The sequence below is a fragment of the Gopherus evgoodei genome, chromosome 5 (genome assembly GCF_007399415.2).
Source record: "Gopherus evgoodei ecotype Sinaloan lineage chromosome 5, rGopEvg1_v1.p, whole genome shotgun sequence".
NCBI lineage: Eukaryota > Metazoa > Chordata > Testudines > Testudinidae > Gopherus > Gopherus evgoodei.
In genome coordinates, this window is record NC_044326.1 from 108650038 (window position 1) to 108665195 (window position 15158).

Here is a 15158-nt window from a genome sequence, read left to right on the forward strand (position 1 = left end):
CCCTTGGAGTCTCACCAGAATAAAAAAAAAAAGAATCAAGTTCTTGAACAAGAAAAGCTTTTAATTAAAGAAAGAAAAAACAGTAAAAATTATCTTTGTAAATTTAAGATAGAATATGTTACAGGGTCTTTCAGCTACAGACACTAGGAATATCCTCCCAGCCTAAGTATACAAGTACAAATTAAAATCCTTTCAGCAAAATACAAATTTGAATTCCTTCCAGCCCAATACACATTTGCAAATAAAGAAAACAAACATAAGCCTAACTCGCCTTATCTACCTAGTACTTACTATTCTGGATTTATAAGAACCTGTATCAGGGAGATTGCAGAGAAACCTGGTTGCACGTCTGGTCACTCTCAGAACCCAGAGTGAACAACCACCAAATCCTAACAGCACACAGAAAAACTTCCCTCCCTCAAGATTTGAAAGTATCCTGTCCCCTGATTGGTCCTCTGGTCAGCTGACAGCCAGGCTCACTGATCTTGTTAACCCTTTCCAGGCAAAAGAGATATGAAGTACTTCTGTTTATTAACTCTTACTCATCTGTTTATGACAACCCCAAAGACTGAGCCCACCCAAGCCCTGCTGCCCCCAACTGGGAGGCCAAAGCCACCTCAAGGAGGGAAGCCCAAGGGCTTCGATTCCAGGTGGCGGGGATTGGGCTTCAGCTTCGGACCCAGGCAGTGGGGCTCAAGCTTTGGCCCCAGCAAATTTAACACCAGGCCTGGCGACCCCATGAAAATGGAGTTGTGACCCACTTTGGGTCCTGACCCACAGATTGAGAACTGCTGCACTGGAGTTACCTGTTCCTGGATTCTTTTTTTTTTTAAACCACCAATAACTTTCTTCTCTTGGATATTCACAAAACCAAATTATTTCAAAATGGTTAAAGGACCATAACTGAGGAAAAATTAACACCTCACTGGATGCTAGACAAAGACCTAAAGAAACATTTCTCTCTCATCTCATATAAAATCAGGAAGTACAACAATTAAAAAGAAAAAAAAAGAATCAAGGTATTTCACAACATACTGGTGTTTGAGATGTCAAATACTGTAGATTTCATATGCTTATAATTGTACTAATTAAACAGCGAGGATTCAGCACAGAAAGGGACAACAGAGTTAAGGATTTAAAGAAATCACCAATGGAGGATCCTTTGTAGGATACTCTGGTAGAAAGCAGATTCATTTCCTTCTTAAATGCCTCTATTTAAAAGACCTCCAAACAACAGTTTGTATTTCAAATTCTGTGCTTAGAGAGATTCTTCCTTATTAATCAAAATCTGTCCAGATGACTCCAGCTTTTGTTTGGTCCCTTTTTTCTCAGCTATTAGTAGCAAAGAATCATCTAAGACTTTCCACACTTTGTTTTATGATTTCACGATATAGATATTGCAGGGAGGACATTTTGGATGAGATGTGTCATGCTGTTGACAACTCTCAGGCCGATCCTAAAACAGCAGGACAGTGCGGATACTGAAACAGAAAAAAAAAAGGTCAGGTTAATGACTGATGTTTGAAACATCAGTCTGTAACTGCTAACAGTTCTCAAGATTCAGGATAACCTCAACCTCCATTATAGCCCTACCAACACGCTATTGGCTGAACTACAAAAGAGGTGATTGCAAATTTAGCTGAATAGAAATGCATAAGGAAACACTCCTTTCTCAGGTAACATCTTGTCTTTCAGATCTTGTTCTGCCATATAGTTCACTCACAAGCCCATCTCTCCTTTAGCCATTAATCCCAGAATTTAGAGATGGAAAAGCCCCATGGGCTCATTTAGTCATTCCCTTTCCAGTTCATGGCAGTTCCCAAGAGTAAGTTTCCTAGTGCTGCAGCCCTTATGCATATCGTATTTTGAATATGTGGCTTCCTTTAAGAGTAATTGTTTTGTCATTATTGTAGACCTCCCTAATGAAACCCTGAGATGCAATCCTCTTGTTTTCATGTCAGGAATGTATATTATCTTACCATGTAAACATTTAACCAGACTACTGAATGGTTCTCTCCCTCCCAGAGAGGGTAAGTTTTAATTTCTCTATCACTTATCAATTTGAAATCCGGCTCCTGCTGGTTCTACACTACATGCTTTCTGTAAAGCAGGCTCTCCTAAACTGTGGCTCAAAGACTGGGAGTGGATGGGTCATTACAAAAACTATTTCCTCCATGCTAATTTTTCCCCCTACTGTTACTGGTCTGAGAAGTTGAACCTTAATAGAGAAGGATGCTGCGAATGCTGGAACATAAAACAAAAGCAGGCAGTGACAATAGTTATGTTTGCTCAGCTGCATCATAGCACATATGTAAGTTTAATAAAACCCACGCACCTCTTTCCTGACTGTAACAATTCAAATCCTTCATTGATTTTCTCAAATGGTAAAGTGTGTGTTATTAGCACATCTGGATTAAATTTCTTCTCCATATAACCAGACACTAATTTGGGGATAGAATCCTTAGTCTTCCAACCTGGAAAAACATATGATGAGTACTGAAATCACTAGTTGTTTACTCCAGATTTTTAGTGAGCAATCAGAATTGAATCTCCATACCTCCAATAATACTCCCTTTCCAGGTACGTCCAGTAAACAGCAGCATAGGGTCAAAGGATAGCTGTGATCCTGAAGGAGGTGCTCCAACCATCACACAGGTGCCAGAGTTCATGTGGCAGGATGCCAGGGCAGCTACCTGGTTAAAAAAAAAAAAGAAGCTGACAACATGACATGGAGTGAAACTTATGAAACAACTGCAGTGTGCATTTACATACCATAGTATCTGTGTGGCCAATGACTTCAAAGGAATAGTCCACACCATGGCCAGTCATCTCAACCAGCACCTCCTGAATAGGTTTCTTGAAGTCCTGAGGGTTGATGCACTCAGTGGCTCCTAACTCTCTAGCCTTGGTAAATTTATCTTTGTTGATGTCGATCCCAATGATCCGGGAAGCACCAGCTGATTTACAGCCCATAACAACAGAGAGGCCAACTCCTCCCAAACCGAAGATGGCACAAGTTGAACCAGGTTTAACCTGCATAACAGCAAAACAGGGGACTCTGTAAGAATCTATCCATAGATTGAATTGTACTCCTGGAACATGGGGGGTGGGGGCGGTAACCTTGGCAGTATTGATGGCAGCACCATAACCAGTGGAAAATCCACAGCCAAACAGACAGACTTTATCCAGAGGAGCATCATCATCAATTCTTGCAATGGCAGAATCAGGCATAACTGTGTATTCTGAGAAGGTGCTGATCCACAGGAAATGGTGAATTGCTTTCCCTTTGCAGGTGAATCTGCTGGTCTTGTCCGGCATGAGGTTCTGGGATTCATAGAGGCTGTTAAGAGACGTAATATATGATGATGAATATTGTCAGAAAAACTGAGGGTGAGATTCAGGCAACAGAAGTTGAAACAAACTCACTGTGTCTTCAGGCAACAGTTGGTGTCAGGATTCAAACAGGAGCTGCATTCCCCACATTGGGGAAGACACAGAGGGATGACTTTTTCTCCTGGGGTAGGAGGGAGAAGAATATCTTGTCTTTGTCAGTAGGTGATCGAGAAGCACTGTTTTTAGTACTTTAAAAGCATCGTGCAAGGAAATTATTCACAAAGTTAAATTGTGGCTAAGCTTTGAAAAATTCTGTTCCAATACTGGATCAAAGAATTTTGAGAAGGCAACCATTTAAAGTCAGCACCAAAATCATTTAAATTCATCTGGCCATCTTCACCGCATATCCACACAGTAATGGTCTGCTCCTGCACCACTGAAGTTTTACCATTGACTTCAATGGGTGCAAGAGCAAGCCCTCCATACCTGGTTTCACACATGTCACTCCTTCTCCAATACTCTCCACAATCCCAGCTCCTTCGTGGCCAGGAATAACTGGGTAATCTATATTTGGAAAAGAACCTTTCAGAACATGGTCATCTGTCCGACAGATCCCTGTGGCCACTATCTGTATGGAAATGAAAGAACACATCTTGTGAAACAGTCACGTTTGCAAAGCTCACTGAGGCCTCTGAAGAGATGTACCCCTTGTGTCCAATAACATGACTGAAAAAAATGGGGAAAGTTACCAGGTGTCAAATCAACTATGAAGCTGGATGAATATTTTTGAGCTTAGTTATTTGAATATCAGGAACTTGAAGGGAACACATTTTTGCATCTTGTTTTAGACAACTAAAAACAAAAGTAGGGTACCTTAACACGAACTTCATGGGCTTTCGGAGGTGCAACCTCTACCTCCTCGATAGAGAGTGGTTTATCCACTTCCCAGGCAACGGCAGCCTTGCATTTTATAACCTGTGAAAAATACGGTTGATTACATTTTTGTAGGAACTGTTATTAAAAATACACAGAGTGAATACATTGAAAAGCTACTATTAGGTATCCAGAATTAAACATTTTCCCCTGCAGTTATTTACATTTAAAATATCTTTTAAGAATGACACCAAACGAGTGTGAACAGTGCACGGCCAATGCATTTGAGTCCCTTTGGAACTACTATTATCTGCAAAAAAGAATGAGAAGTACTCGTGGCATCTTAGAGACTAACAAATTTGTTTGGGCATAAGCATTTGTGGGCTATCAACCTCCTTCATCAGATAGAGTGGAAAATACAGTAGGAAGACAGCTGTGTGTATATATAAAAAGATATATACAGAGAACATAAAAAGATGGGGGTTTCCATACCAACTCTAACAAGACAAATTAATTAAGGTGAGCTATTATCAGCAGGAGAAAAACCTTTTGTGGTGATAATCAGCATGGCCCATTTCAAACAATTGACAAGAAAGTGTGAGTAACAGAAGGGGGAAAAATTAGCATGGGGGAAATAGTTTTTGTAATGACCCATCCACTCCCAGTCTTTGATCCCACTGAGGGTTACCAAAAGAAACTACATCATCTGCTCAAGAAACTCTCTGACAAAGCACAGGAACAAATGTGCACAGACACACCCCTAGAACTCCAATCTGCTACCCAGGATCCATAAACCTGGATGCCCCAGCATCTCAGGCATTGGCACCCTGACAGCATGGTTGTCTGGCTATGTAGACTCTTTCCTCAGGCCCTACGCCACTATGGATCAGTATCCCCGATAACGTTACGGCGAACGTGGTGGCTGAACTTTGTCCTCACCCACAACTATTTTACATTTGGGGACAATATATACACCTTCAAGGAAGCGGCACTGGTATGGATACCCACATGGCCCCACAGTATGCCAACATTTTTATGGCTGACTTAGAACAAGGCTTCATCTCCTAATGCCTCTACTCTGCTTGCACCATCCACCAGGATTTCAACTGTTTCCATCCCACCATCAGCCTCAGCCTGGACCAGTCCACACAAGAGAGCCACTTCCTGGACACTACAGTGCTAATAAGTGATGGTCACATAAACACCACCCTATACTGGAAACCTAGACCGCTCTACTTACCCACGTGCCTCCAGCTTTCATCCAGGACACACCATACGATCCATTGTCTACAGCAAAACTCTAAGATACAACCACATTTGCTCCAATCCCTCAGACAGAGACACATACCTACAGGATTTCTATCAAGCGTTCTTAAAATTATAGTAACCACCTGCAGAAGTGAAGAAACAGATTGACAGAGCCAGAAGAATACCCAGAAGTCACCTACTACAGAACAGGCCCAACAAAGAAAGTAACTAACAGAACACCACTAGCTGTCACCTTCAGCCCCCAACTAAAACCTCTCCAGCACATCATCAAGGATCTACAGCCTATCCCTCACTCTCACAGACCTTGAGAGACAGGCCAGTCCTCGCTTACAGACAGCCCCCCAACCTGAAGCAAATAATCACCAGCAACCACACAACAAAAACAGTAACCCAGGAACCTATCCTTGCAACAAATCCTGTTGCCAACTCTGTCCACATATCTATTCAAGGACCTAATCACATCAGCCACACCATCAGGGGCTCATTCACCTGCACATCTACCAATGTGATATATGCCATCATGTGCCGGCAATATCCCTCTGCCACGTACATTGGCCAAACCGGACAGTCTCTATGCAAAAGAATAAATGGACACAAATCAGACCTCAAGAATTATAGCATTCAAAAACCAGTAGGAGAACACTTCAATCTCTCTGGACACTCAATTACAGACCTAAAAGTGGCAGTTCATCAACAAAAAAATCTTCAAAAACAGACTCCAACGAGAAACTGCAGAACTGGAATTAATTTGCAAACGGAACACCATCAAATTAGGCTTGAATAGAGACTGGGAGTGGAAGGGTCATTACAAAAACTAAAAACTATTTCTCCATGCTATATTGTCCCCTACTGTTACTCACATCTTCTTGTCAACTGTCTGAAATGGGTCATCCTGATTATCACTACAAAAATTTTGTATTTTCCACTCCATGCATCTGATCAAATGGGTTTTAGCCCATGAAAGCTTATGCCCAAAGAAATTTGTTAGTCTCTAAGGTGCCACAAGTATTCCTCGTTCTTTTTGCTGACACAGACTAACATGGCTACCACTCTGAAACCTATCTGGGGAAATTCTTTATACTGTATTCAAGTAGACACCACTTTGCCACAATGAACAGGTGCAAAGTTATTCATCTAATATCTTTCACTACAAGGCTAGAAGTATCACCAGAATATCCAACAACAGTTTGAAGGCTCAAAGCCTTATTTTCAGAGGTGTAGAGTATCTTCCATTGACGTCCATTCTAGAAATCAGACCCTGAATCCTGTGAAGTACTGAGCATTAGGGCACTCAGCACCTCATCGGATTAGTCTTTATGAATTCAGCATTGCCACTTTTGGAGACTCCTACCAGATACAGAGAAAATGATCCTGTACCCTGGGCTTCCAAGACATTTCTGGGGGGTAGGTGGAGTTTGGGACTGAAGTACCACTGTAACATTACTTCACAGTGATTTGCTTTTATTCCGAAACATTAACAGAATTCTTCTAAATTAATGACCACTCATCAAAAGAAACATTTATACCTATGGACCTTTCTGTTTTGTTTGCCTGTATCCACATTTATTCTTCATTTCCATTTTCATGTGATCTAGAAATTAGGGTTCAGATCCGCACCTCTGCCTTTAGACTCTATTACATTGGGTATGCGGGGGGGCACACAGAGTCCCTAACATCTCAGTGCAGGCACCGTGGAGCTAAGGTTGCCATCCCAAGGCCCCCTTCCAAACACTCGCATGACGGGGCTGCAACACTGCTGAGTTTCTGGAGAGTGCTACCTGTGCCCAAAGCAGCACAGGATTGTGAGGGTGCAACAGTGGTTTAAAGCCACCTTAGCCCCAACACGCAGAGATTAAGTGGTTTCTTCAAGATCATACAAGAAATCTTTGCTAGCGCTAATAATCTGAACCTAGATTTCCCAAGTTCCCACCCAGTCCTTTAATATGAGAGAAAACCTAGGTGAGATAATGTCTTCTATTAGACAAACTCCTGCTGGTGGAAGCTGCTTTCAGGCTTTACAGAGGTCCTCTTCAGGTCTGGAGAAGATAACCAGAGTGTCTGACTAAATAAAAGTTTCCAAAAAAGAGCTATTTTACATCACAGACCACCTGTGCTCAAAATGGCATATGATGCTACCAAACTATTTATATAATTCCAATATTGCCAGACTCCAGAATCTCAGATGCTACAGTATCTAATTAATATAGCAAATAATTTACTGCGTTGAGCAATCCTATAGATGAGAATGCTAGCCCAGGGGGCAGCAGCAGACTTGAACGTGTGTATGGCATGCTGCAACAGAAAACTGCTTTTTTCTCAGAGAAATGTTCTCTTAAGAGAACTAAACGAAATATACGGTGAGAGTTCGAAAAGTCAAATGTGGTGGTGGTGGTGGTGGGGGAAATCAAAACGATTTCTAGGTAATAACAGAAGAATTTCCAGATGGCAGCACCAGGAGACTATTCAAGTGGCAGTGAGAGGTAGTTTTAACTGAGGCCTTGGCTACACTGGAGAGTTGCAGCGCTGGTGGTGGGTTTACAGCGCTGCAACTTACTCACCGTCCACACTTGCAAGGCACATACAGCACTGCATCTCCCTGGCTGCAGCGCTGGCTGTACTCCTGTTCTGCCTGGGGTATAACGATTGCAGCGCTGGTGATGCAGCGCTGCTCCGCCAGTGTGGCCACCAAAAGCGCTGTAATTGGCCTCCAGAGTATTCGGAGGTATCCCAGAATGCCTGTTCAGCCACTGTGCTCATCAGTTCGCACTCTGCTTCCCTGGCCTCAGGTGACCCGCCCTTTAAATGCCCCGGGAATTTTAAAAATCCCCTTCCTGTTTGCTCAACCAGGTGTGGAGTGCAATCAGTGAATCTTTGCAGGTGACCATGCCTCCACGCTCCAAACGAGCCCCAGCGTGGAGCAATGGCGAGTTGCTGGACCTCATCAGTGTTTAGGGTGAGGAAGCTGTGCAGTCACAGCTGCGCTCCAGCTGTAGGAATTACGATACCTACGGGCAGATCTCAAGGGCCGTGCTGGAAAGGGGTCATGACCGGGATGCGGTGCAGTGCAAGGTAAAAGTAAAGGAGCTGCAGAGTGCCTATTGCAAAGCCCGCGAGGGAAACCGCCGCTCCGGTGCTGCCCCCACGACCTGTCGTTTTTACAAGGAGCTGGACGCGATACTTGGGGGTCACCCCACCGCCAATCCGACGACCACGATGGACACTTCAGAGCAGGGGGTGGAGGGGGAGGAAATCGAGACTGAGGGTACTGGGGTGGAGGGAGACACCCCGGAGTCCCAGGAGACATGCAGCCAGGAGCTCTGCTCAAGCCAGGAGGAAGGTAGCCAGTCGCAGGAGCCGGTACTTCGTGAAAGACAAGCAGAGGAGTGCGTTACCGGTAAGCGACTTTTATTTTCAGGATGGAAATATTTCGGGAGAGGAGGGAGGGCTAGGGCTGCATGCATGCCTAGATATGGAATAACCCATTGATGTGGTCTATCACGTCGCAGTAATCGGCCTGGGTAATCTCTTCAAAAGTTTCAGCCAGAGTGTGGGCAATGCACTTGTGCAAGTTTATAGGGAAAGCCACTGTGGTCCATGTCCCAGTCAGGCTAAAGCATCTGCGCCACTGTGCCGCGAGGGGTGGGGAGGGACCATTGCTGCACACAGGCAAGCTGCATAGGGGCAAGGGCGGAATCCGCATTGCTGCAGAAGACTCTCCCACTCTTCTCAGGTGACCCGCAGCAGCGAGATATCTTCCAGGATTAACTCCTGTGGAAAATGTTGGGAGAGTGTTCAGTGTAGATGCCCCCTGCAGTAGTTTGCTTTCCCCAACGCACAGAAACCCCTGCACATCCCTGAAGCAATCAGTCCCCCTTACTCACCATTTCCTGGCTCCTGTGGGTTAAGTGCGCTCTGTTTGGTATGGAAAAAGTATGTTAAAGTGAAGACTGTAATCTCCTTCACTGTGTGGGAATAATTGGGTGAGATTATAAACAATGCAGCCTATGTTAACTGTTGCCATTTTTGCCTTTCGAAAAGTGTCCTTGACTACTCGACTGCCCGTATCATCCACTGCTCAGAGGCTACAAAACCTCAGGAAGAAGCCGCGAAAAAGCAAAGAAGACATGCTGAAAGCAGCTATGGATCACTCTGCCAGAGAGAGTAAAAAACTGCAGGACTGGAGGAAAAGGGAAAGCAGGCTCCGCCAGAGATACGCAGCAGCTAAGAAGAAAAGCACAAAGCAGCTGTTAAGCATCCTGGCGCGCCAAGAGGACTCTATCCAGTCACTCGTAGCCATGTAGGCAGAGCACTACCGTGCCAGCCCCGCCCCCCATCCCAAAGCTCTTTCCCTTGTGCCCCAATGTCAGCTCCAAACCCCCTTCCCCAGCATCCAGGTTATTACCACCACCAGCTGCCCCCAACACCTGTACGTTCAACAACCAGCTCTGAGAACTACAACCCTTACCCTCTGCACTCAACCCCCATCACCGTGCAGTATTTTCATCCTGATGTGCAGCAGTCATTGCACAGCACTCCAGACAGGACATATTCAAACCTGTGACTGTACAGTTCACCACCCCACCCCCCTGCCCTTTTAGGTTCTCAAAATGTTGTGTGTCTGTCACGAAAGTTATTTTCTTTTCAATAAATGAATTTTTGGCTCTGAAAACTGTCTTTATTATTGCAGAAAGTGAAAGATATCATAGCCCAGGAAAGAAATAGGCACTACAAATCATTTTAGGAAAAACAGATTCCTACTAACGTTGTAACCACTGCACTTCACTCCCGTGCAAGGCACCCAACATTACTGTTGGTTTTCAGTGTCAAATTCCTCCCTCAAGGCATCCCTAATCCTTGTAGCCCTGTGCTGGGCCTCTCTAGTAGCCCTGCTCTCTGGCTGTCCAAATTCAGCCTCCAGGTGTTGAACCTCGGAGGTCCATTCCTGACTGAATGTTTCACCCTTCCCTTCTCAAATATTATGGAGGGTACAGCACGCGGATATAACCGCAGGGATGCTGCTTTCCCTCAAGTCTAGCTTCCCATACAGAGATCTCCAGTGCCCTTTTAAACAGCCAAAAGCACACTCCAGAGCAATTCAGCACTGGCTCAGCCTGTAGTTGAACCGGTCCTTGCTCCTGTCAGCTTCCCTGTATACGGTTGCATGAGCCAAGGCATTAACGGGTAAGCGGGGTCTCCAAGGATCACAATGGGCATCTCAACGTCCCCTACTGTGATCTTCCGGTCTGGGAAAAAAGTCCCAGCCTGCAGCTTCCTGAACAGGCCACCGTTCCGAAAGATGCATGCATCATGCACCTTTCCAGGCCAGCCTGTGTTAATGTCAATGATACGCCCACGGTGATCCACAAGCGCCTGGAGAACCATAGAGAAATACTCCTTCCGATTAATGTACTTGGATGCTAGGTGGGGTGGTGCCAGAATAGGAATATGCATCCCATCTATCACCCCTCCACAGTTAGAGAAACCCATTTGTTCAAAGCCATCCAGAATGTCCTGCACATACCCTCGATTCACGGTTCTTCTTAGCATGATGCGATTAATGGCCATGCAAACTTGCATCAACACGATTCCAACGGTCGACTTTCCCACTCCAAATTGGTTCGCGACCGATCGGTAGCTGTCTGGAGTTGCCAGCTTCCAGATTGCAATAGCCACCCTCTTCTCCACCGGCAGGGCAGCTCTCAATCTCATGTCCTTGCTCCGCAGGGTGGGGGCGAGCTCCTCACACAGTCCCATGAAAGTGGTTTTTCTCATCCGAAAGTTCTGCAGCCACTGCTTGTCATCCCAGACTTCCATGACGATGTGATCCCACCACTCAGTGCTTGTTTGCCAAGCCCAAAAGCGGCGTTCCACGGTGCTGAGCATTTCCGTGAATGCCACAAGTAATTCAGTGTCATATGCGTCAGGTCACTCGATATCATTGTCGGACTGTTCACTGTCACTTTGGAGCTGAAGGAATAGCTCAACTGCCAAAGGTGATGTGCTGGCGACACTCATCAGCAAAGTCCTCACCAGCTGTTTGAAGTGCGAGTGTGGCCACACGTACTCCACATCCTGATGTGGTTTAGCTTGCAGCGGTGGGAGCCGCGCTCCCGGCGCTGGGGCACTGTATACACTGGCGCTTTACAGTGCTGTATCTTGCAGCGGGAGCGCTCAGGGGTGTGTTTTTTTCACACCCCTGAGCCAGAAAGTTGCAGCCCTGTAAAGCACCAGTGTAGCCAAGGCCTTAGTTTTCTGATTTACCAGCCTGCCATTTCCACATGCTGGAATGTGCCCGCTGGACTATGGCTGTTTCTACCCACTGCCTTCAGGGGCACTTACAAATCAAAGTCCCTGACCACTCAGCTCCAGCCCTTCGCCCCAAACCACAGAATTGGGGGGGGGGGTCAGGGCACTAATGATTAATACAGCATTTACTGTGGCCGGCTATTTGCGGGGTGACTGATTAACGCTAAGTAAAGCTGCCTGGAGCCTGGCCCAGGGCTGCAGCTGTTTGGCCCAGCTGCGGAGAGGGAAGGCGCTGGCGTTTGGGACCGTAGCACGGTGCTCAGCGCGGTGCTTGCAGCGATCCCCCATTAGGAGCCCGGGGCCAGGCTCAGCGGCAGTAACAGTTTGCAGCCCCGCCCGGACCAATCACCGTGGCAGCGGTGCAGGCTATTTGAAATACCGACGATCAGGCCGTTAGTCTTACTTTGCCGGAGGTGCCCATGGGGCGCGCGCAGAGCCGGCCCGGCCCGGCCCGGCCGCTCCCTGCAGGCAGGCAGGCTCCGCTTCCCTTTGCCGAGAGTAAAGCAGCCCCAGGCGCAGATCACCGGCTGCCAGCGCCCGCCGCGCTGTCCCGCCAACCCAGGAAACTGAGCGGGGCCCGGACAAAGCAGCGCGTGGCAGCCGCTGCCCTTTGGAGGGAGGAGAGATCCGGATCTTCCACGCAGCGGTCAAAGTCTTCAGCTGCGCTCCCCGTTTGCTTTGCGGGGCCGCTGACCCTAAAAGGCACCACGCGAGTCTCAGCATTTGTTCCCGGGTTGAAATGGGGCCTAGGGGGTTGCAAAATTACCACATTTCCTTACGTTTAATTAAGAAAACAAAAATAAATAAAAGCAGCATCAAATTTCAGAATATTTGGCGTTGTGAAATGTGGAAATGAGAATTTAACAGTTCTGTTGTGAAGAAACGCAGGGCAGCCTGTGATTGCAGTTTAAATATGCACTGCCTTGTTCACCTAGTGATTATGTAATGGCTAGCACCAGGATTCCTTACAGCATGTACTGGCCACAGGTATGTGTATGAAAGCTCCAGTAGCCATACATATAATTTCACAATCAGAGATGCTACCTGCTTTTTTGCTATTTATCACAGAAGTTCTCAACCTTTTTCTTTCTGAGGCCTACCTAACATATTGTAAAAACTCCCAGACCCACTTCTTCCACAACTGTTTCTCTACATATAAAATCCAGGGCTGACAGGGCCTTCAGTTTTCTGCTTTAGGCCCAGCGAGTCTAAGACTCCTGGTTGAGAACTGCTGATGTATCACATGTAGGCTTCCACTCTGGGACAGTTTCAAGTAAGGTGCCTGCATTTTAGCCCATCAAAAAATAACACCTCCTCAAACAAGCACATTGAAAGAAAAATGGATTATGGTTTTAAAAGAACTAGGGCAGAAGCCAAGATTTTCAGAGCCCAGGACAAGCTGTAGAAGTTCCCATTGCCCCAGTCGTGGATTTAGGGCTTTTTAAACCAACTTCCAAAACCCCTGCTTCCTTCCCCAGACCTGAAGAAGAGTTCAGAGTAGCTGAAACGCTTGTACCTTCCACCAACAGAAGTTGATCCAATAAAGATATTACCTAACCCACCTTGTCTCTCTCATATCCTGGGATCAACACAGCTACAGCAACACTGCAAAGAAGAGCCCAGTCCGTCTTTTCATGTGATAGGATTTTTATTCATCATTGTCTTTAATTACATTTGCCATTAGAATGTAACTGTGAGCAGAGTCAGGATGAGCTCTACCCTGACAACTGGTGGTGAATTATGGGGAGTGTGGAAAGGAATTTCAGGTATTTGCATTGGCACAGCCAGCTCACCTAGCATAGCCCAGGGCAGGCTGGGATGGGTGTTTTGACAGCTCTGGGATCCCCAATTTCTTTGCTATTGGGGCAGGAAGAATAAAGTGGTGTTACCCTGACTATGTGAATGAGGAACTATGAGACTGCTTTACGACCAAAATGACTCAACCTCAATTAAGCAGCACTTGCTAGACAAGGGACATGGATTCCAAACCCCTAGTGAATTGAGAGAGGTTGGGGACTGGTGTGTGTACTTGATGGTATGGGCCTGGAACATTAATTGCACAGTCTTTTCTCTCAGGTGTTAAAGAGTAGAGCTAAATTTGATACCATTAGGAGTCTATCTAAAGGCTGCTGAGCTGAATTCATGTTGGGCTAATGGTGGACAGCACTGGGACTCCCCTACTATGAGCTGAAATTGCTAAGAGTTGAAATCTCTAAAGAGCTGGAATTACTGAGCTGAGAGCACTGAGTGCTGTGCTAACTAGTGGGGGAGTCTGAAGACCTATTGCTAAGTGGCTGGCAGAGTAGAGCAGTTTGCAGCATGTTGGAGCAACCCATGGAACAATGAGTGGAGTGGAGCGGTTTGTAGGGATGGCTGGAATGGCTTGTGGGCTGCCTAGAGGAGTGACACAGCTGGTGAAGTGGAGCTAGTTGTAGTGAGGGCTGCAGCAGAACTCCATGGAGAGGCAGAGCTGTTGGCCTTGGCCCATTTAAGGTGTCCATTACCACCCTATGTGGCCCCCTCACTCATTTCCACCCAGGCTGAGGGGGGTAAAACTCTGCAGGTAAACTTTTGAACTCTGGGGTGGCACTGACCAGAGACTTTTGGGTTGTTGGACTTTGGGGTGATTGGACTTAAGACCCTAAGGGCGAAAGGACATTGCCAAACACACTTGGAGGTGGGTTTTTTGCTTATGGTTTGTTTTATAATCCTGTTTGTGGTGTTTCTCCAATGGGATGCCACATTGTTTCCCTCCTTTATTAAAAGGATTTTGCTACACAGACTCCGTGCTTGTGAGAGGGGAAGTATTACCTCCTAGAGGCACCCGGGGAGGGTGCTATGTAAGTGTCCCAGGTCACTGGCTGGGGGCTCGAGCCAGTTATGCATGGTGTTATTGAAACGGAACCCCTGGATACTGAACCCGGCCCTTGTTGCTGGCAATTCAGAGGGGTAGAAGCATTACATAACTTACTTCACAGAGTAGTAGTGGACACAGAGGGGAAAACTGCTACCAAAGCTTACCTGCCTGTAACAGGTTGGGACTCACCAGCTGGCACCTCCTGCTGGTGACTCTGAGAATTAGCTCTGTCCAGTGGAGCGGCCCCTCCTGGTGGTGTCCCATCTGTCGTTCTGCCCTCCGTTGCTGTCTCTGGACTCACCTTGCTCCCTGCTTGGTGGCCTCCTCTTCAAGGCCACTACCCTCCAGCGTGTCCCTTAGTCCATCTGGACCCCCTTCCGAGGGTCCATGATCAGCAGTTCTACACTCCAGCCACCGTGTCCAATCACCCTCTGAGTCCAATCTCTCTTGTCATGGATCTGGCGTAATCTAATGGCCGCTCCCTACGGCCAATGGCTGGGTGTACTGCAAGGAGTGAAGC

The 15158-nt window shown here is 46.4% G+C and overlaps 1 protein-coding gene across 1 annotated transcript; it reads right to left on the reverse strand.

Annotated features, from left to right (window-relative positions):
- Positions 1-522: 522 nt before the first annotated feature.
- Positions 523-12587, reverse strand: LOC115652424 (alcohol dehydrogenase 1-like). The gene is made up of 9 exons (XM_030564425.1): positions 12185-12587; positions 4207-4308; positions 3820-3961; positions 3427-3514; positions 3121-3340; positions 2773-3033; positions 2558-2693; positions 2336-2474; positions 523-1481 (listed from the first exon to the last, which is right to left on the reverse strand). Exons 1-9 carry the CDS (start codon positions 12200-12202, stop codon positions 1457-1459), a joined length of 1131 nt encoding a protein of 376 aa, XP_030420285.1. The 5' UTR covers positions 12203-12587; the 3' UTR covers positions 523-1456.
- Between the last annotated feature and the right edge of the window lie 2571 nt (positions 12588-15158).